Here is a 21,544-nt window from a genome sequence, read left to right as displayed (position 1 = left end):
TAAAGCCAGCTCCTGATTCCTCTGCGGGTCGATCTGCCTGTCCTATTCTCTAAGACATCCTTGTTTCAAATACCAAAATATTTTGAAACGGGATTGACTTAAAAGACTGTTTATGAGGGCCTGGAGATGTAGCTCAGCGGGTGGGGCACATAAAGCCCCGGGCTCCGTTCTGCATAAATTGGATGTGATGGAAGGTAGGAGGATCAGAGGTTCAAGGTCATACTCAACTACATCAGAGGTTCAAGGTCAGCCTGAAAGCCCATCTTCTTAAAACAAAACATGTCAACATTTATTTTTATTATTTTTTAAAAGATTTATTTTTATTATTCCAGTGCATGTGTGCAGGTGTGGGCATGCGTGCCACACCTGTGCACATGAATGCAGGTGTCCTTGAAGGCTAAAGGTTTTGGGTCCTCTGAAGCTGGAGTTACAGGTAGTTGTGACTTGCTTGATGTGACTACACTTACTTCCTTAAGTAATACACTGTATCTCTCCCAGGCTCTCCCTCCCCTCTGACTTGTAAAGACAGACTCAGTAAGTAACCCAGGCTTTGAGATCGCTCTGCCTCAGCCTCCTAAGTGCTGAGTGCTGGGGTTACTGGCAGCTACAACTCACGCTTGACTCTTTCTCAGTGATCTGTAAACCACACAGTGGACGGCCCCTCCCTCCTGATGTCTACTGAGGTTAGCTAGGCAGGCCTTGCATACCTGTGATGCCCCAGCCTCTCGCTCCCTCTGGGGAACCCATCTCATACTCTGCCTTATATGGTGCTGAGCTTCATGCTCTGGGTTTCTTTCCAAGGACACGTGGCGATCCAACGGATACTGCTGATGGCAGGGACATCGAGGGTGTCCTGCTCAGCTCACGTGCCAACTAACCAAAGCCTACCCTTTCCAGCCTCTCCGGAGACCCCTTGGTGCAAGTGAGCCCCTGTGAATGGAAAACTGGTGACTTCACCAATGTGTGTGGAGAGCGACGCGTGCTGGTGCTCCCCACGCGTGCCTGCAGCTGACCCAAACCCCTGCTTCCTGAACTCAGTTCTAGGGGCTATAGCCAGTGCCTCTCAGGCAGACAGGCCAAGGAGACGCTCAGGAGGACCAGGGGGACCCCAGGCCGGGGATCCTCTGACACCATCCTGCTGGAGGAGGAGAGACCCGGGTGCCGTCTGGAGGAGCCGGTTCTTCCGCAGCTCGCACACGGCGTGCTCCGCGGATCCACAGTTGGGGGGGCAGACGTCAACGCCCCTCGCTCCCACCGCGCCCGGGGAAACTGAGGCCGGGGGCGGTGTCGCGTGCGGCTGTCGCCGCGGCCCCGCCCTCCTGTTCGCCCCGCCCGCTCGGGGGGCGGCGGTGGCGGCGGCGGCGGCGGCGACGCTTCCTGCGGGCGCGGCCGCTGTGGGCGCGGAGCCGCGAGCGAGCGAACGAACGAACGAGCGAGGCGGAGCCGGCGGCCGAGGAGCCGAGCGCAGGTCCCGCGCAGCCCGCGCCGCGAACAAAGGCCGCCATGAAGCCTGGGCCGCCGCGCCGCGGGACCGCACAGGGCCAGCGCGTGGACACCGCCACCCATGCGCCCGGGGCCCGCGGGCTGTTGCTGCCACCGCTGCTGCTGCTGCTGCTGGCCGGCCGCGCCGCGGGGGTGAGTGATGGGCTCCAAGAGGGTCCCTAGCGTGTACCCCGCGTGTCTTTGCGTGTCCCCTCGTCTCGCGTGCCGCGCTGGGTGTGTCCCGGTCTCCCGGGGTCCCCTCCCCGCTGGGAAGCGTGTGCGTCCGGTATCCGCTGGGGTCGCCTTCTCCCCACCCCCACGCCAACCCAAGCTGCCTGCAGGGCCTTGGGGACTCCGGAGGAAGAGGGGGTGGGTCGATGAAGGTGACCCGCAGGGGTGAATGAGGGTGACCCTGTGTGTGTGTGTGTTGTGTGTGTCTGTTTCTAAGAAGGGTGCGTGGGCACCTGTGGGTGTGGGCACGGGAAAGGCTCTGTCCATATGGGTGGATGGCATCTGCATCCCGCTCCACACTAGGGTGACCCATTGTGCACGCTGTGTGCCACCATGGCCATGGCTGTATGACGGCTGTGTGAGGGGGTGTGTGCTTTGACCCATGGAAGTGAGTGAAAGCACACGCGTGTGTGTGCAGGTGTGTGGTGATGGTGGGCCTGCTTAGCTCCCACCCCAGAAGACATGGGTGTGCCGACAGAGGTGGGTACCAGGTGACCCCTGACTGTCCCTTTGAGAAATCCAAGTAGCTATGGGATTGAACTTGGTTCCGGTTTCATTAGCAGACCGGGAGGACGAGGGTCCTGCAGTGGATGAGCCAGGTCCCTGCTCTGAGGAACCCAGCTCCCAAGTGAGTTCTGAGTTGACAGGTGTCTAAATGCCAGCTGAAGGAGCTGGGGATTTCTAGGTCCTACACCCATGTGGCTGGCTCCAGGAGCAATGGCTGTCCCTACCCACTCAGATGACCACCAGAGCCCAGGCTGGCTGGCACGCCCCTTCTCTCCTAAGAACGGTGGCCAGGTGGGCAAGACCCTGAGCTGCCTTGATGACCATTAGCTTTGGGGAGGGGACCCGAGGATAGTGCCTTGCCTTTTTTTTTTTTTTTTTCTTTCTTCTTTTTTTCTTTTTTCCTTTTTTTCCTGATAGGGGTGAGGGGAGAGGTTCCTGAGGGAAAGGCAACACTACCCACACTGGCAGTGTGAACCGCTTTCAGCAGCATGATAGAAAATTACCCTTGACATCAAAGACCTGGTTTCAAAGTCCAGTGAGGACCACCATCCATTCACAGTGAGGTCTTGAGCCAGCCTGGCTGCTCCTCTGAGCCCCAGCTTCCCCTCTGCAAAGACGAACTAAGAGTCCCCTCCTGGGAGGAAGAGTGGACACAGAGGCACCTTTGAGGGTATTTTGGTGTTGAGTACAAAGGGCTCAGGACAAATGGCTCCACCGGAGCTGCTGTCCCTAGGAAGGAAAGGGCTAATACACGTTCTACCAATAGGGAAAGGATCCAGGGAGATTTTTGAGGACCCAGCACATAGTAGGGCCTCAGCCAGGCAGGTGTGAGGGCAATGTGGGGCTGGCATGGTTCAGACCAATGCTGAGTGACATGCCCAGGTGGTGGGCCTGGCTGAGTGAGGGGAGAGACTGTGATAGGGATGGAACTCAAGAGGTGTTCTCTCTGTAAGCATGCTGTCCTCTGGGGAAGGGCTGGGGCTATAGAGGAAAGGCTCTGCCCCGTTACCTGGCCTGGGAGGCTAAGGGTTAAAGGGTGGTACGCTCAGAAAGGACTGAGGCTAGACCAGAAGAAGCCCAGCTGGTGGCTCCAGGAATGGTCTCTGGTGTTAATTAGCCTTTGACAGCAAGGGACTGACAGTGGTTGTTCAGTGGCTCAGTAGGGGAGAAACAGGATGACCCTGGGTCTTCTTGCCAGTCTGGGAGGGAATTGGGATCAGGGGAACAGGACTCTAGGGAGGAGAAGGCTGGTTTGATCCAGGCTGTGGCTGGCAAATTGGGGGTGTGTCCTGACCTACAGATTTGAGATTTCGGTCCTGAGAGACTGACTGTCTGAGAACCTCAGGCCACCTCAGCTGCTCTGGTTAAGTGACTCCCAGAGTGGCATGGAATGTGGGGACACTAGAAATTATAGCCTTTGAAGAATGTCTTTTAAAGGTCCAGATCTGAGAGTGACCATAGCTGCCATTCAGTCTGCTGTCAAGGGTGGTTTGATTTGTGGTTGTGTGACTTTGTGGAAGGGACTTAACTGTTCTGGGCCTTGGTTTCCTAAGCTGGTCCTTGCTCTCTCTAAGATGGAGCAAAGAGTGACAGTGCAGCCGTAGCACTTGGTGCGTGTGGGTTCCTTTTTGGTGGGGGTGGGGGCAGGGTCTCACGTAGCTCAGGCTAACCTCAAACTTGCTATGTAGGCAAGGACGATCTTGAACTCCCAACCTTCTACTTCCCAAGTACCAGGAACCCTCTCCTTTTGCCCTTCCACACTGGTGACCTCACTATAGAAATGAAAAGCTGAGAGCTGTTCCAGGCTGGACCCTATAGTCAGCAAAGGGATTCAAAGGTACCATAACCCAGAGTCCTCATGACTTCTGGGCTGCTGGGCACCAGGAGCAGATATTTGCTGTGTGATCTGGGTAATGCTGACATCTGTCTCAAGACCCTCTCTCTGCATTAGACACTGCCAGGCTCAGCCCTTCCTCCCAGGAGCTAGAGTACGCTGCCTTTCTCTGGAGATAGCCCTTCTTGGAGGAAGCCATGGAGGCTTCCTGGAAGAAGAGGCCTTCTGAGCTAAGCTGACAGGGTTCACGACGGCAGCCTGTCTAACCCTCCACACTCTCATCACCTATAGAAACAGGGTTGAGTTTCAGGGCTATTGGGTTGGACCTGAAGCCTCCTGCCCTCTGGGAGCAGAATCGGCCTCCTAAAGTCAGACAGCTGTGGACAGGTTGCATGGGAGGGACCACTTGCTTCTTTCGGGAGAAGGAAGGCTCCCTGAAACTGCCCCCACCCCACCTTTCCAAGCTGCCCAGGGAGAGGCCTGCTACTTAGAGTCCTCTGGGCCAGCTGCGGACTGGCTGAGGAGGACTCGAGGTAGACACCACAGTTCCAGGCCAAGCACTGGGCAGTTCTGACATCCTGTCCCCAGCATTCTGTGTGGCTGGCTGTAGGATGTGTACAGAACAGTCTTAGAACTAACCAGAATCCCTGTTCAACAGAGGTACTCGGTGACTTGCTCAGAGTCACTTAGCCAGAAGTTAGCTGTTTTGAGTTGGGGCCAGGCTGGCTCCAGCCCTAGGCCTCAGTTCTAGTCTATGCCCTCATACTCCGTGAGGTTACATGCTTCACTTCACCTCTCTGGGCTCTCCCTATGCCCCAAGTTAATGTATTTATTAATTAGTTTTTTTTTTCCAAGATAGGGTTTCTCTGTGTAGCGTTGGCTATCCCAGAACTCACTCTGTAGACCAGGCTAGTCTCAAACTCAAGAGATCCGCCTGCCTCTGTCTCCCAAGTGCTGGGATTAAAGGCGTGCGCCACCACCACCCCACTTATTAAAATAATTTTTGAGACCAAGTCTCACTGTATAGCCCAGGCTAGCCCTTGAACTTGTGATTTTTTTTTTCTGCCTCAACCTCCTAATTGTTGGGATGATAGGCAAGCGCCACACTGTCTCCTCTTGGCTACGTTTGTTAGCTCCTCAGTCTCCCTGTAGATGCTGTCCCTGCTGTCCCCACTCATACTTCATTCTGCCTTAGTCTTGGAGGATGTAACAAACAGCTCACAGGAGAGGAGCTTTCCTAGGGCGCTTCCCCTACCAATTCACAAGTCCCTCTCATCTGCAAAGGGGTGGCTCTAAGGGTCCTTGGGAACAGGCTGGGGGAACTTTGTAAGGGAGGTGTACAAAGCCAGGGCAGTGGTGGCCCATGCTTTTAATCCCAGCACTCACGAGGCAAAGGCAGGTAGATCACTGAGTTCGAGGCTAGCCTGAGCTATAGAGTGAGTTCCAGGACAGCCAGGGCTACAGAGAAACACCCTCCTCCCCCGACTCTCCCCCAAAAAGATGTATAGAGCTTGAGTCCTTGTGTTGGGTCACATGAGCACGGGGCAGGAGACATTTAGGATCTCGAATGAAAAGGGGCTAAGGGTCTTAGCCCTTGGGTATGAGCCATGAGCCATGTTTGTCTCTGCACCAGCCACCAGACCTGCCTTTGCGCCCCTCCTCCACCCTCCATCCCTAGAAAACATTAGGAGCCCAGAGCCTCGCCTCAGCCTTCCCTTTAGAGCACCAGCTCGCTGACCCTCACTTTCTCTCTCTTCTGGCAGCAGAGGTGGAGTGACTCACAAGGTCTAAGACAGGAGGAAGGGAGTCACAGGACTTTCTTGACAGACCTTGAGCTTCTGGGGGCACCTGAGGCCACTCTGGGCAGCGGGAACTGAACATAGAAACACAGAAAATGCAGCCGGGCCAGGGACTTTGCTCCTCTGTGGAGGGATCAGTTGGTGAGGTGGGCGGGGACCTTCCCTATTCAGGGTATTGGTCGTGGACTGGGAGACGCCAGGGGGCTGCTTAGGGCCGGCCTGTGGTATCGCTGTCACCTCCAAGTCTGGCCATGACCATGAGGTTGTGGCTCTGGGCTTCAGCCCAGCTTTGTGCAGCCCTGTAATTTTGTGTCTGGGGGCAGGATGACCAAGCGGGACACTGCCTGGGGGCTGGTCCCTTATTTCTACCACCCCTCCTGGCTCCCACACCAACCAAAGCAAGGGCTGGGTTAGTGATCACCTGGACCATTCAGATCTCTGTCCCACAAAATGTCCTGGGAACATTAGCCTTATTGACTGTCCCCCTGCCCCCACTCCCATTTGCCTTGGCTCCTAGCCTTCCAAGATTCCGGGAGGCTGGGCAGCCTTCACTTCCGGCCCCTCACTCTAGAGCAGGCCCCTAGCCAGAGGAGTGGCCGCTCCCCTCCCCCACTCCCACAGACCAGGCCCGGTCTGAGTATCAAACAGGAAGATGGTGATTACAGAGTGGAGTCTGAGCAGCCATGGCTGGGGGTGGGGGGGCGCCTAGTTGTGGGAGAGTGGGGACTCTCGAAAAAGGATCTAGCACCTTTCCTGCCTGGTGGCTGAGGGTAGCAGCCTGGGGCCATCTTGCTGGCCTTTCACACCGGGCAGAATTCTCTTAATCTCCACTGCTGGAAGAGTCAGGGCTTGTCTTCCCACCCAGACCTTGGTGCTGTGCCTGTTTGTGGGGAGGGGTGTGTGTGTGTGTGTGTAGGGGGACCAAATCTGAAGGTGAACTTGAAACAGAAGAGCAGAGACCTCTGGGCCAAATGGTGAAGGTTGAAATCCTGTTGTTTCTAGTTCCTTGCTGTGTGATCTGGGCACATCCGCCCAACCTCTCTGAGCAGCTTTATAGCAGGGAGTGTGGTGGGGGTGGGGGGTGTAGTAGGAGTTAGAATATGGTGTCAACAGGGAGTGGCGCTCCTTCAAACCTTAGATTAGCTTCTTGCTTTTAACTTCCCAAGCTTCTGACTTTTTTTTTTCCCTGCCCTCTTGGTATTACTAAGGAGCTGCTGTCTGGAAACAGGGCCAGACTTTCCCTACAAGAGTGTGGGAGCCAGGTCTGAACGGCCTGAAGCAGAGCCCTGGGCCCTGAGTAGAACTTGGGTTGGGATTCCCAGTTGCAGCTGGCTGGATTTAGGCCAGATTAGACAAAGTATTTTCTAGGCTCCATTGGTGCTGAGTTTCTGGGAATTCTGTCCCCTACACCCACCCCCCCCCACACCCACCCCCCACCCCACCCCCCACCCCCCCACCCCCCACCCCGCAGTGGTGGCTGGAGGCAGGTAGACCTATCTACTGCTCAGACCCCATGGCCCTGGGACTCCTGGAAGATCATGTTACCTGCAAATCCCTGGGCAGGGTGGTGTTTGTGGAATCTGAGCAGCCACGGCTCACACACCCATGGTCCCACAATCCAGAGTGCTTGGCTGCATTCTGTTGGTCCCCTAGGCCTGGCTAATGTTTAGGAACCTTGGAGAGGGAGGGTCCTGGAGAGATGCTCACCCTCAGCCAGTCCCTCTCAGTGGATGACCTGTGCCTTGCCCAGACATGGTGGTACATTCTGCAGTCATAGGTGGCTCACTGGGCCTTCCAGCTTCTCTAGGAGACTGGTATCATTGTCTTACTTACAAGGCTCTGGGATGGACAGATACCCACCGGCACCCACACATGCCAGGAGGACATGGAACCTGTGCTCAGGTGCCCCAGTCCTACTCTGGAGGTTTCCCCCCAGTGGCTGATGTTGTGTCACACCTTCAAGGGTGGGTAGACTATGCCCGAGCAGCTCTGGGGCATCCTGCACCCTCTCCTTACCCAGCGGACCCCCAACTCCACCATCCCCACCTCAGCTCCTAGCCAGGCTGGAAGAGTCATATAGAAGCAGCACCAGTGACATCTGGGAGTCTAATTGCAGCTGGCTGGTTGCCAGTTCGATCGCCAGTGGCTGTGGCCAGCACCAGAATGGGCGGAGGGAGGAGGAGTCTGGGATGGTTCTTTAGTGTCTCCCGCCCTCCAACTTCAGGCCCAGGGGACCACTGAGGAATCCTGGGGGTAGGGAGAGCTGCTGACCTCTGCTCTGGGTACATGGTGGAGCCTATGACTGGCACACTTCTCCAGGATGTGGCGGGTATGGGTGTCCACCTATCCTTTTCTCCTGACTTCTGTCATTGCCTCACCTGGGTTGCAGAGTTTGTGTCTGAACCCCACCCACATTCTGCTTTCGAGGTGCTTCCTGTCAGAGGGTGGAGGCAGACAGCAGGGATGACAGTTGCAGGGACGGTGGTCAGAACATACAGGGTTCTGTTAGGCACTAGGCATCTCTGGGTCCTCAGCACAGCCTGTGGGACGTCACGTCACCCTATCTTACCCTATCTGGGCAGCAAGCTGTCTGCCAAGGTGAACACGGTGCTTTGCATTCTTCTGGGTGCTTGCCCAGGGAACTGGGCCACCAAGTAGAGCATACAGTGGTGAGGGCTTGAGCATAGCTTCTGGATCCTGATGGTGGACTGTTAGATTGGTGCAGCAGTCTTTATTGGGCACCTACTGTATGCATGACCCGTACTTGGGGGCTTGTGGTATTAGTCTGAACAGTCTCTCTGCCTGGCTGTGGATGGCTACAGGAGGATGTGAAATTTGTGGAGATGGGGCTGGAGCCCACTTCTGTCCACTCAGGGTGAGTCCACTCAGGGTGAGTCCAGCCTAGCCATGGAAAGGGTCTCCTCTTCTGTGGTGAAGGGACTGGTTCCTTAGGCTTTGGAGACAAAGCTGGCTCAGCAATCACTAGTTACAAGGGTGGCAGGTTTTATTTTTAGTATCAACTTCCTCTAAGATTGCCTGGGCTCAGAGGTGATTCCCCCAGCAACTCACCCGTGGAGAGGGAACTGCAACTGTCTGTGAAATGGAGCCATTGGATGGGGGTGATCTGGGCCTGCAAGTCCTCATAGCCAAGGATGGCCTGACCTCCAGTGTCCCACACCCTTCACGTGTCCTGTTCATGGTTCCTCTTGGGCCTGGGTGGGAGTCCCTTTCCTTTCCGGTCACACTGAGAGCCACCTCTCTCCCTGACCCTGGGGACGCGGTCACTCACACCCAGGTCACCCAGGAACAGGAAGAACACTGAGTGTGGAGTCTATCACTGGGTCCTTGTCCTCATCTGCCTGCTGAAACCCACCAAGACCCACAGCCCCCATCTGAGCTGCGTGTTTCTCCCCCACCCCCACCTCATGTCTGCCTCCAGACTTTATGAAGCTCCAATAATGGAGAAGGAAGGAGTCAAGGAAGTGAGGTGTTGGTTTGACTCTAGAGGCTAAAGAGAGGCCTCTTCAAGGAAGTGTTCTTGGTTCCAGCCCTCAGAGGATGACCAAGGGTCAGAGTGGGCAAAGACTCAGAAGCAGGAAGGACCATGGTCTATTGGAAGGACTGGCTGTGGAGAGGAACAGTAGGACTGCCAGCCACAGTGAGCATCTAGTGTGAAAGGCGAGCATGCCTCTCTTTGGGATGGAAGCTTTTTTCTCTGTCCCTGTCCTGTTGCTAAGTGTGAGGCCACTTCCAGGTTTCTGGCTTTATGCCTCAGCACATTCTGGGGTTAAATAGTTGGTCCCACCCAATCCAGTCCAGCCCCCAATGCTGAAGACTCCACACTCCACACAGGTGAGTTGTGAAGTGAGACCCCTGTGTTCTGCCCTGAGGCAGAGGTGTGGCCTGTAGGGGGAAGGGGCAGATACCAAACCTGGCATATCAAAAAACACATTCAGCCCCATGAGAAAGACACAGGTATTATTTTCATTTCTTAAATATGATAGAAACACAAGATGAAGTACTTTGCGCAAAGTCACAGAGCTAGTTGAGCTGGGTTGGGATTTGAACCCATGTAGTGTACAGCTAGGGTGGTCCTATCCATTACACAAACTGCCAGCAGCAGAGAAGCTGTGGAATCTGGTGCTGCATCAAGACTGAAGTAAAGGCCAAGGTCTTGCCAGGTCCCTGAACTTGTGTGATTGCTGGGTGCTGACTCAGACCAGGCCCTTCGTGACTTCAATGATGAGGGTGGTTCTCTGTCATTATTGTCCCTGCTGAAGCTAACCCAGGCTTGCGGAGAGGGGACTGGTGGTGGCAGAGGACCCAAAGTAACAGTAAGTTGATTATCGAACCGAGATTAAGAACCTTCTAGAGTCCTGGGGTGGCCACCACCCCCTACACCAGGTTCTGTCTTTTACCTGTCTCCATTTTTGCCCAGAGTGCAGGCATGGTTCTATTATACGTCTCTAGAAGCCTCGCCTGGCTGCCCCCAGATGCTCTCGTGTCCCTGGGTATCTATGCCACATCCATTCTCATTGTTCAGTGCGTGGCTTCAGACTGGTTCCTCTGCCCCGTGCACCCTACACACTGCTCCCTCGCCCCTCCAGTGGCCTTCTACTCATGCTCCAAAGCCCAGCTCAGATGGCCCTTCTTCCTAGCTGCCAAACACAGGGGGAGCTTTCCTTCAGTCCCACCTCTTCTAGATTCCTAGGCCCTGCTCTTTCTGAACACTAAGATTCTTTGCCAGGCCTGGGTCCTGCTTCATTGCTTCTTCTTGTCTGTGGTCTCCCTACAGGGTTACATTGTTACCTCCCCTCTAGGGATACACTGTCTTGGATACACTGTTGCAGCTGCTACCCCCCCATGACATCATCTCCCGGCCCAACTCACACATCAACGTTTCCCTGTCTGACATTGCTGCATTGTTTCTTTTCCCCATTTTCACACATCCTCATTTTGATTTATTTCTGGTTCTTCTCACTCTAACACCTTGTCTTTTCTCCCTGGCCCTCCCCTGTATGACGCCCCCCCCCCCCCAACCTGGGAAGAAGAGGAAGCAAAGTGCAGCTGGGGAGATGTAGCCAGGGTGCTTTGGCTTAGGAGCAGCCCGCTGTGGAGATGTGTGTGTGGTGTGTGAGTGTGTGTGCATGTGTGTGTGTGGTGTGTGGTGTGAGTGTGTGTGCATGTGTGGTGTGTGGTGTGAGTGTGTGGGGGGTGTGTGTGAGTGTGTGTGTGGTGTGTGAGTGTGGGGGGTGTGAGTGTGTGTGTGGGGTGTGTGGGGTGTGTGGGGTGTGTGTGAGTGTGTGTGTGTGGTGTGTGTGTGAGTGTGTGTGTGTGTATGTATCTAGGGATGCTTTGACTCCTTGAAAGTAGGCCCTGGGGGCTGGGTTACCTGAAGGTGTTCCCTGCCGCCACCTTTCCCCCTCCTCCACCTTTGCTCCCCCTCCCTCTTCTTTCCTAGTTTTTTTTTTTTTTCTCCTCCTCTGATTCCCTGAGGCTGGCCCTCCCTCCCTCCCTCCCTCCCTCCTTCCCTGGCTGATTGGTACCTCTCCCATCCCTGGCTGTTATTCAGTGGAGACTTAAAGTCTTATTCCTTGGTTAGAGCTGGGATAGACACCCCTTGTGGGAGTCCTCACCTCCTGGTCAAGAGCTCATATCTCCCTTTAACAAGCCCCAAGGAATCTGAGGCCAAAGCTGCTTTGAGGACAGTAGACACTGGTCTTGCTGGTCAGGGTCCTGTGCCCAAGAGAGCTGGGAAACTTGTTTTATCTTCCTCTCACGTGAAGTGGGGGAATAATTTTAGACCTGGCCGGGAGTCTGTGATGGCCCCTGAGTGACCCTTTCTCATGTACAGTTACTAATGTCATGTTTCTGTCCAAGCTTACACTATGGGGAGTGACTAGGTCATCTGCATGCAGGTATGTATGGATATTGCCAGGAGTCCAAGCTTATGATCAGGAGCCTGGAGTAGCAGAGGCTGCCTTTCCCCCTTCCCCAGCTGCTAAGGTTCACCCCCAACCCTGTGGCTGTACATGGGTTTTGGTGGAGGGAGTTGGGAGATGCTATGGCAACGCTGTGAGCGTCAGATGTGCACACAGAGGCTGGGCACTTAATCACTGAAGTTCTAGCTGTGCCAATGTGAAGACCTAGAGTCCAGGAAAAAGCTGGGTGAGCATGGTGGCCCGTGTATCATCCCAGCACTCATGAGGCTGACACAAAGGGTCCCTGGGACAAGCTGGCTAACTATGCTCCCATGTCAAACTGAGCTCTGGGTTCAACAAGAGACTCTGCTTCAACCATGAAACCTGGAGCAGGAAGACACCCAGCATCAATTTTCGGCTTCCGCATGCACTCATACATGGGCACATGTACCAATGCGTGTATACATGTTAAGACGCAGATAGATGAATGTGCATGGACTCCTAGACAAGTGGCAGGGACCCTCTTCCCATGGTACTAAGACCCTTTGTGCCCATAGGAGCAGGCTCAGACTCACAGTATCTACACCCACGGATGATCCCGTCCCACGCACACACACGGGGTCCCTAAGGGCTTCCACAAGCCCTCTGGCCACATGTGTATGTGCCGTGTAGGGACAGCCCTGGAGCTGTGCTCATGGGAACAGGCCTGTCCCTAATCCAGGTCTTAATCCCAGGGTCCAGAGCTCTGGCCAGGGGCAGCTGGTCATCTGGCCTCCTTAGAGAGATTAAGGCAAGGGCAGAGGAGACACCGGGAGCTCTGTCTCCTGCCCAACCCCCCCCCCGCCCCCCCGAGGCACTTCATTCTCATCTGCCAAAAAAGCTACTCTTGGGCCCCTCAGAGAACTGGTTCTATACGTCACTCATCAACTCAGGGTGCTGACAGGGTGGGAGTGAAGACAAGAGCTGTGTGTCCCCCAAGAATGGGACAACTATTAGAGAGAGGCCAGGAGGGCCATCTTTCATCACTTAAGTACCTACCCGCCTGCAGTGGCCCCTGACTCAGAATCTTCAGCACTGAAGCCCTCTGATTCTAATACTAGAGCATCCTGATGCTACAGGAACATGAAGACACATCATATTTTGGGTCCCGAGCATGTGTACAGCTAAGCGTGAGACCTGTCCAGGTGGAGGGGAGATCTGAGCTGGAGGTCCTGGAGGTGACTAAGGACATTGTTGGTTATTAGCAGAATGCTGTAGGAGATGTCACTGAGTAGTTTGTGCCTTGGTGCATGGCTGCTGGCTGAGCGTGGTCCCCTGGTGGGCCGCTGCGCTATGAGGCATATGAAAGCACTTCCGCTAGAGGAGATTGACATGAACTGTGGCTCTGAGGTGACTGTCCCTGGCCCACTGTGGGAGGGCCCACACTACCCGGGACCTAAGATTGAGCCTTGTCTCTGTTTCTTCCCACCTCAGCTCTGTCCAAGTTTGGACGGGTAGCAGTATGCGTTGAGGATGATGGAAGGAGGTGACTTAGGTGACAGGGCTGTGACTTAGGCCTCTGCTTGTCAAGTGGGCAGGTCATCTTGTACCTGTGCCTCTAGATCCCCGCTGTAAACAGGATAGTCCCTGTTCCACGGAGGGAAGCCTTAGGGCTCATGCGGCCAGTTTATGGTGGCAGCCTCAAGCTGTGGCCAGCGTTTTGGTAGTGGGAGGAGTCTCAGCCACTACAGAGGTGACATCCCTACCCCACCCAAGGCTCAGTGAGCAAGACTTCCTTAGCAACAGCCCGCTGGCTGACATCCAGGTTGGTGGCCATCTTTTCAGCTCAAGCCCTCTGTTACTAACACTGTCTTCTTACAATCTGGATCCTAGGCAAGACCATCTGGTACTCATTCATTTGTCCCCTCGTCCATTCATTCATTCATTCATTCATTCATTCATTCACTCATTCATTCATCCCCCTCATTCATTCCATCTCTCACTCATCTCCTTCCTCAATTCCCTCCCTCATTGAATTATTCTCTTATTTATCCATTCCTTCTGCACTCTCTTATTAGTCCCCACCCCCCATTCATTCTTTCCTGAGGCTGGGCTGGAGGCAGCCACTGCTCTATGTTGGCCTTGCCCCATGCAGCTCCCTATAGGGAAGGGTGCCAGGCGAGTGTTATGGGAATTCTTCCAGCCTTGCCTGGGAAGGGTCTGGGAGCAGTCTTGGTAGAGGGGACATAGTAGCTTTGTCTTTGGGCTGCAGAGTGGGTGGAGGCCAGAGCACTCAAGGTCCTTGAAGGTGGGGTGGACTCGGAGCCCAGTGCGGAGCCTGTGCTGAGGGTTAGGGGGAGAGGACATATATCCTCAAGCATCTTGGGGTGCTGATGAGGGCAGAGACAGCATATGGGGCTTTCCATGCTCCCTCCACCCTGTCACTGAGGGGACACTGAGAACCTGCCAGACAAAGGCGGGCAGCTGGGGCCTGGGCCAGGCCTCAGGACAGATGGGGCCTCCGTCTGGGAGCAGAGAGCGGAAACTGCCTGGGGCTTGGCAGCTGCTGTTGGCTTGGTAGAGGTTCGGCCGGTGAGCCAAATGGAGGTGGGTTAGGCTGAGGGACAGATCCTGGAGCCTACAAGGCTGTCTGTCCTTGAGGCTATACTGGACAGCCACAAGGTAGGGGACAGATGGACTTGTGTCCAGCCTCTGGGGCCCCCTCTGGCCCTGTATCTTGTTAGGGCAGCTAGCAGGCCTCCCGAGGAGGCATCTGGATGTGAGCTGCACCTGCACCCTTTAGTGACCCTTAGAGAGTTGGTGGCCTACAGACGCAGAGAGGCCTGGCTGGGCCCTGATTACCTGGGGGCTCCACAGCAGGGGGTTGTCCATCTGCCACCGTGGGGCTTCTCTTGGGTGCTGGGAGCGCTGAGATGTGGCAAGGGTGTATGATAAGTTGCCTGGAGATTCTGAACTTGAGTCCAGGCTCTGCCGTGTGACCAAAATTTCTCCCTCCGAGCCTCAATTGTATACTCTGCCTTCTTGCACAGTTGTACAGCGAGGAGACTCACATGCCCTAAAGTGTAGATGTCTCCCTCACCCATGGCTTTACTCCCTATGCTCAGCCAACCACAGCGTGACAGTGCTAAGTGGAAAATTCCAGAAACAAACAGTTTATCAAGTTCAAATTGTGCATCTTTCTGAATCCTGAGCTGTCACGCTGAGTTCTGCCTGGAAGGACAGGGCTCATGCTGTGTGTGCATGCAAGTCACTTAGGAACATCTCTGTTACCAGATGGGCTGTCACTGTGTCACCGTGCGGGTCTTCAGGTGTTATGCTTGCTAGAGGCCCCAGTATCAGGAGTGGAGATGCATACAAGGTACCAGGTGTAAGATGTGGAAGGACCTCTGGGCCTCATGTGGCTGCAGGGCATTGTGGGAATGATACTATACCTCTGGGTCAGTCTGTCTGAGGTTCTGTATGCCCTCCAGGGGTCACAGGAGGAGGGTGGAGGCTGTTGTAATTCAGAGCTGCAACCATCACCTAGATTAGGATTTAAACAAACAAACCAGGTTTCTGGTAGTCCAGGCTGGCCTCAAGCTTGCTCTGAGCCAAGGATTACCTTGAACTCAGTGAGTCTCCTGCTTCCACCTCCAAAGTATACGGGGGTAGAGGGAGGGGAGTGGGGGTAGGGTGGGGGTGTCTACAGATGTGTGCCATCATGCTAGGTTATTTCAGAATTTTTTTGTTTGTTTGTTTTGTTTTGTTTTGTTTTTGAGACAGGGTTTCTCTGTGTAGCCCTGACTGTCCTGGGACTCACTCTGTAGACCAGGCTGGCCTCGAACTCAGAAATCCGCCTGCCTCTGCCTCCCAAGTGCTGGGATTATAGGTGTGTGCTACCACTGCCCAGCCAGAATGTTTTTTTTATTAAGTGTTTTGTTTTGGGTTTTAAGATAGGGTTTCTCTATGTAGCTCTGGCTGTCCTAGAACTTGCTCCATAGACCAGGCTAACCTCAAACTCAGAGATCCACCTGCCTCTGCCTCCCAAGTGCTGGATTAGAGACATGCTCTACCACCACCTTTGTGACTTTTTTTTTTTTTAATCATTCTGAAAGGAGCCGCTGTGCCAACATCATTGTTGTCTGTGTGCCCAGCGTGCCCAGTGCTAGCTGTCAGCAGACTGGACACTTCCCTCCAGGGGACTGCCAGTATATGGTCTGCGAACCTGACTTTGTCCCTTAGCACAATGCTTGGTTTGAGGGAGCTTTGCTCATGGGATAGTGTCCGCCATCTTTGTGGCTTTCTCTGGTGAGTAGTATTCTTCTACGTGGATGGATCCTGCTTTACGTATCCTCGCAGCAGGTGATGCGTGCTAAGAACAAGGGTCACGTGAACATCGTGAACATCGGCACAATGACATAGTAACTGTTCATCTGGTAACAGAGATGTTCCTGTGTGACTTGTGTGCACACCCAGCAGGGGCCCTGTACATCCAGTCACGATGTATTCGCTTTTGCCTCTTATCTATCTATCTATCTATCTATCTATCTATCTATCTATCTATCTATCTATTTTTGTTTATGTTGGGCATGTGGAGGTCAGAGGGCAACTTATGGGAGTCTGTCCTTGACTTCCACCATGTGAACTCTGGGAACTGAACCCAGGTCTTCAGCCTTAGCCGCAAGTGCCTTTATGAGCTGAGCCCTCTTGCCTGCCCCACTTTTGTGTTTCACTGGGTCATATAGACATTCTGTTTCACATTCTGAGGAACTGCCCGGTGCTCTTTGAGAGTGGCCTTGCTGTTTTGATGTACCACTGGAGGGGGTCTGAGGTCTCTCTCCCTAGCTTCCCAAGCTGGTTGTTCTCTGGCTTCTGGGCACAGTGGTCCCTGCATTGCTCAGGTGTCTATGGGGTGGCACAGTGAACAGGGCACAAATGGGTGACAATGGACAAGAGCTTGTCCTTTGAGGGGCCGCTTCAAAAGCCTAGCACATGTAGGTGCTCAGCTGACGGAGCCAGACCGTCTGGGGAGCTGGGACTGCAAACCCATAGCTTGAGAGCGAGACACGGGAGAGTGGAGAGAGCTGCCCATGGGCTACCTGCTGTGCCCAGCACCCTGTGCTTCATTCTCAAGGCCCCCTGCCCTGCGTCAGGGTCTGCAGATGGGAGCCTGAGGCTCAGGTGGACAGCTTGCTGAGAAGGGAGGCTCTTACTGGGCCCTTGTTTGGGTCGAAGTTGTTTTTAAGCGTACATAAGCAAAGCGAAAGACATTGCGGCTCAGAGAAGTTGGCTTTCTGCCTAGGGTTGCACAGCTGTAGAAAGCCATTGCTGGGGTTTGGCCCTAACTTGGTCTAGCCTGGGTCCCTGTTCCTTTTGGATGATCTATGTGGCTTCCAGGAACCAGGATGAAGGTGGCCGGGGACAAGTGTGTTGGTTCCTAATCAGGCTCTGAGCGCTCGGCCTATCAGACCCCCCTTGGTGTCTTATGTGAATCCTTCTGTATGTGTCATTTTCTACCTGGACATGGGGATGGTGGCTCCTGAGGCCTCCGCTGCTCAGAGCATCCAGAGTCCCCCGAAATGAGGCAGCTCTCCTCCAATGGGACAACAGACTGGGGAAGGATGGGACCTGAGGCCCTAGTGTGTGAACTCACATGAGGTAAATAACCTGACAGGTCACACTGTACAGTAGGGAGCTCGTGGGGTTCAGCTAATGTTGGTTTATCTTAGTCCTATTGCTGGGAGACTCAAGGCCAGTTGCTTCACCTCTCTGAGCTCTGGTTCCCAAGCGTGGAATGAGAAGTAGCCCCCACCAGTGAGGTTTGTGAAGAGAATTGAGGCTGTGTGCATACAAAGAACCAGGACTATGGTGAGTGCTCCCTGTGGGGAACACTAACTGTTCTTCACAATGAGGGATGGAATGGCACTGAAGTCCTCCTGAAAAATGCCCAGGGGATACACCATGCTACAGCTTGGGGCCTGTGTGCACTCTTGGAGTCTCAGGGATTCAGTCAAGGATTCAAGTCCTACTGGGACACACTTGTTGGTGGTCAGAAATCTTACTGTCTTTATAAGTGAGAAGAGCTGGGGACCCAACATGGTCAAGCAAGCCTAGCAAAGCCCACTGAGGCCCGAGACCAAGAGCTGGCGTATCACCTTGGGAGGATGACTGGGCAGAGGTGGGAGGACCCAGGCCTCCATGGGTGTTCCTCCTTTGTACAACTCAGGGCTGGAAATCAAGGAGCAGTGTGTCAGGGTGGTCCCAAAGGTGATATACAAGAGCAGGTGACTGGGACAATGAAAGTTGTCTCAGCCTGGGCCGAGGAGTGTCCTAGCTTACCAGGGCTGGTCATTGTCTTCCATCCAAACACAGGAACAGAACATGTGCCATGGAGAGTCACTGCCGGATCTCATGCTTGGACGGGTGGCTGGTGGGTGCCTGTTTGCAGGGCTATCATGATGAGGGTGGTGGCTGGGGGGGGGGGGCAGCCGGGCCCACCAACCTCTATCTACAGCCAATTGCTTTTTCGGGGGTGTCCACAAAGGAAGAGGGCTGCAGAGGCCGTTGGTTGGGGGGTGGGAGGCGTCCTGCACAGGGTCAAGAATGGACAGCGCTTAAAGCCTGTGCCAAGTTCTGGGAAAAGCCAGAGACGGGCCCAGAAAGCCGGCTGGCCTCTTCCGCTTTCTGAAATGTAACTTGGAGATGTCACTTCTGCAGCGGGCTCTGCTGGGCTGGCTCCTCTCCATGCATGTTTAATAGTCACCCTCTGGAACTTGGTGGTGAGAGTATTAACTGCCGACAGTCCTCGGCCCAGCCTCCATTATGATGCCCCAGAGAGGTCATACTGCCTTTGTTTTGTCTGGAAGGGCAGACTGACAGAGTTGGTGTCCGGCCAGGGCCATTCAGGCATTGAGGGACAGAAGTACCCGGCAGTCACTTTAGCGGCCCAGCTGTCCCTCTCCAGGCAGTCAGTGGACAACTTTTCCCTTATTCTGGAATAGTCTTTCAAAACAACTTTTTTTTTTTTTTTTTTAATCTTCTGGGATGCATTCAGGCCTTTTAGGGACCTAATAAGGCAACATGGGTGTGTGAGAAGACACTTACAAACTAGTCCATGTACACTAACTTCTTTAGCAAGCCCCTATTGTTGGGAATGAACAGTGCTTCCAGTTCCCCTTATTCAGAGCACTGCCCTGGGGCTCCTGTTCTTGGGGGGGGGGGCAATTCCAGAAGGCCAGCAAGGTCCCTGACCTGGGCTTCATAGCCTGAGGGTTTTTTTTTGCACTTTATGAGGGGGGGGGGGAGGAGGAGGAAGAAAGTCCTGTTTGGAAGTGGGGAGGAGCTCACGTGACCTGTGCTCTGTTGGTCTGGGGTAGACATTAGTGCTGCTGTACAGAAGAGATTTGGGGGGACACCAGCAAGCTAGGGAAGGTGATAGAGAGAGGTTTTGCTGACACCCCCACCCCACCCCCATCCCCTGGCACACAGCTGGGGAGGGGTGCAGCTACCGTCTTGATTTCTGTTGCAGAGAAGTTAGCTGGCTAGGAGGTGCTAGGTGGGGGTGAGGGGTGAGGAGTGGGGTTGGCGGGGTAGGCAGGTTTTGGGGTGGGGGTGGGTAGGAGCTGGGGTTGGGGGTGAGAGGGTGAGAACTGGGGTGGTGTGTCAGATGGGGATGAGGGTGGGGGAGGGGGAGGTGGGGTGCATTTTCTGAACTCAGTGCTGCCCCGTGGGGTGGGCGGAGTGGGGTGGAGGGGAATCTGGGGAGTAGGACTGGGAAGGGGGAGGACTGAGGTTATCCATGCTGTCATTGTCACCCTGGCCATCCTTCTGCCCAGAGCCTGGCCACAGCCCACATTCCTGCAGAGAGGCTCTGGGTCTCCCTGGTGGAGCTGGTGAGTAGGAGAGGCACAGAGTTCTCACAGGGCTGAGGGCCTTTGGGGACGGAGCCCACGGGGACCCTGGGGCTAGTGTGGACTGCTCCCCTCCCCTCCCACTCATCTCTGCATCTGTTGGGAGAGAGACTTGAACACTGTGATCTCTCAGGCCTAGTTTACACTTGAAATTGAGGTCTGGTTTGGGAATGTGTGCTGTGGGGACATCAGCCAAAGATGAGCGTGTAGCGCTCGCTCCTCACAGGCTGGTTCTCACTACAGCTCTGTGAAGCGTACATTATTATTGTCATTGTTTAGCCAAATATAGGCTCAGAGAGGTTATATAACTTGCCCAGAGACATCCAGCAAATACAGCTTGACTTGAACCCAAGACTTTCTGAGCCTAATGCTGGGCTCCCAGCCCAGCTCACATTGTCTCTGGTCACCAGGACAGTGGAGCCCTAATCTGACTAATTGGGAGAAGGAAGCTGGGGCAGAATTAATTACACTTGATTTTGTTCTAGCTTTTGCAGTATGATTAGCGGAGCGCTAGGCTCCTGGCCCCCGGCGGCTGACCTAATTTATGTGTCCGAATGCTTCTGCACCTTACCCTGTCTTTCCTCCTCCAGCCTCTGTCTTCAGTCCTCTGTGTGGCTTTGGCAATGTTACTCAACCTCTCTGGGCATCAGCAGTTTCCTCTGCATCTGTCTCCTCCAGGAGGAGGCTGTGGCTTCATTTCTGTAATTGTGGAGAGATTAACATAACTGGTAATCAATCGCTACTCACCCCTCCACCCCCGCCCCTCCTGTTCCTACTTTGCATGGCCCTGGCTGTTCCTCCTAGCAGCTCAAGATACCTGCTCTTACCAACTCGGCTCACAAATGAGGAACCGAGGGACCAGATTCTGCACTACCCTGTCTCTCTACAAGGTGGGGAAGGAGGTGGAGAGGATCCCTTGGGACTTTGTTGGTGACTTAGGGCTCTGAATAGGGGATGTGTCTCAGAGCTAGCTGTCAGTGGCTGCTGTGGACCATGGGGACATGTCTAACTTGAGGCCTCACCTTGCTTGGTCCTGGGCAGGGAATCTGGGGAGAAGGGGTGGCCTGCAGGAGGAAGCCTTCTGCCCAGGCAAAGGGAAGCCCAGCACCTCCCACAGCTCCACGATACTGGGGAGAGAGGCCTGTGAATGGGCGGGTGGCTGGCCAGGTGAACTTGCTTGTCATAGGGCCAGGTTCCCCACAACCCTGGACAGGGGTCTGGGTGTCTTTGAGGGCTGAGGCTTTGTCAGTCCATGTGAATGTGATAAGGAGGGGTGGGACACTGTAGCTGATCAGGCGCACCTGAGTTTGTGCTGTTCCTCGGGGGGGGGTGCATCTCTGTGAGTCTGGGGGACCTGCTCCAGGAGTGAGGGGCCTGTGTCTTCCGTGGGGAGGGTGTGTGCTGTGAAGTAGACTCAGTCACTGAGGCCAACCTTGGTGAGCAGTCGTGGGGCTGCAAGCATAGCTAGGTGCTGATTGCTGGCGTGGGTGTCAGACTGGGCAAATGGGGCTGGCCATATGTGTAGGAAACCTGGGCGCTGGCTGAACATGGGGTTGGGTGGCCTGGAACACTCAGAGAGGACTTGGGATGAGGGTGGTGCTCGTGCCTTGGTTGTTGGCCAGCCTTGCTGTCTGGCTTTGTAGACTGAAGATAATGACCCTCCCCCCAGGGGATGATGATGGTGATGGTGGTGATGATGGTGATGGTGATGATGGTGATGGTGATGATGGTGATGATGGTGGTGATGGTGATGATGGTGATGATGATGATGGCAGTGGTCTGATACCCAGGTCCCCAGTGACAGGAAGGAAGACGTACTACTGGCTGTTTGCCTTGAGTTGGCCATGGCAGAAAACATGTCAGGGGTACTTCTCTTCATGG

At 54.6% G+C, this 21,544-nt stretch overlaps 1 protein-coding gene across 2 annotated transcripts in view; it reads left to right on the top strand.

The window, feature by feature from the left end:
• Positions 1 to 1,353: 1,353 nt before the first annotated feature.
• Positions 1,354 to 21,544, top strand: part of Sdc3 (syndecan 3) — a 33,010-nt gene continuing 12,819 nt past the window's right edge. The window contains exon 1 of one of the 2 annotated variants that reach the window (XM_076934108.1): positions 1,354 to 1,635. In XM_076934108.1, the coding sequence (XP_076790223.1) occupies positions 1,504 to 1,635 (132 nt within the window). In that variant the 5' untranslated portion in view covers positions 1,354 to 1,503. The remainder of the gene's footprint in view (positions 1,636 to 21,544) is intronic. The other variant, XM_034502364.2, reaches the window with a different exon arrangement.

Source organism: Arvicanthis niloticus, chromosome 5, assembly GCF_011762505.2.
Source record: "Arvicanthis niloticus isolate mArvNil1 chromosome 5, mArvNil1.pat.X, whole genome shotgun sequence".
NCBI classification, from domain to species: Eukaryota; Metazoa; Chordata; class Mammalia; order Rodentia; family Muridae; genus Arvicanthis; species Arvicanthis niloticus.
This window is presented reverse-complemented; position numbering and strand designations above follow the sequence as displayed.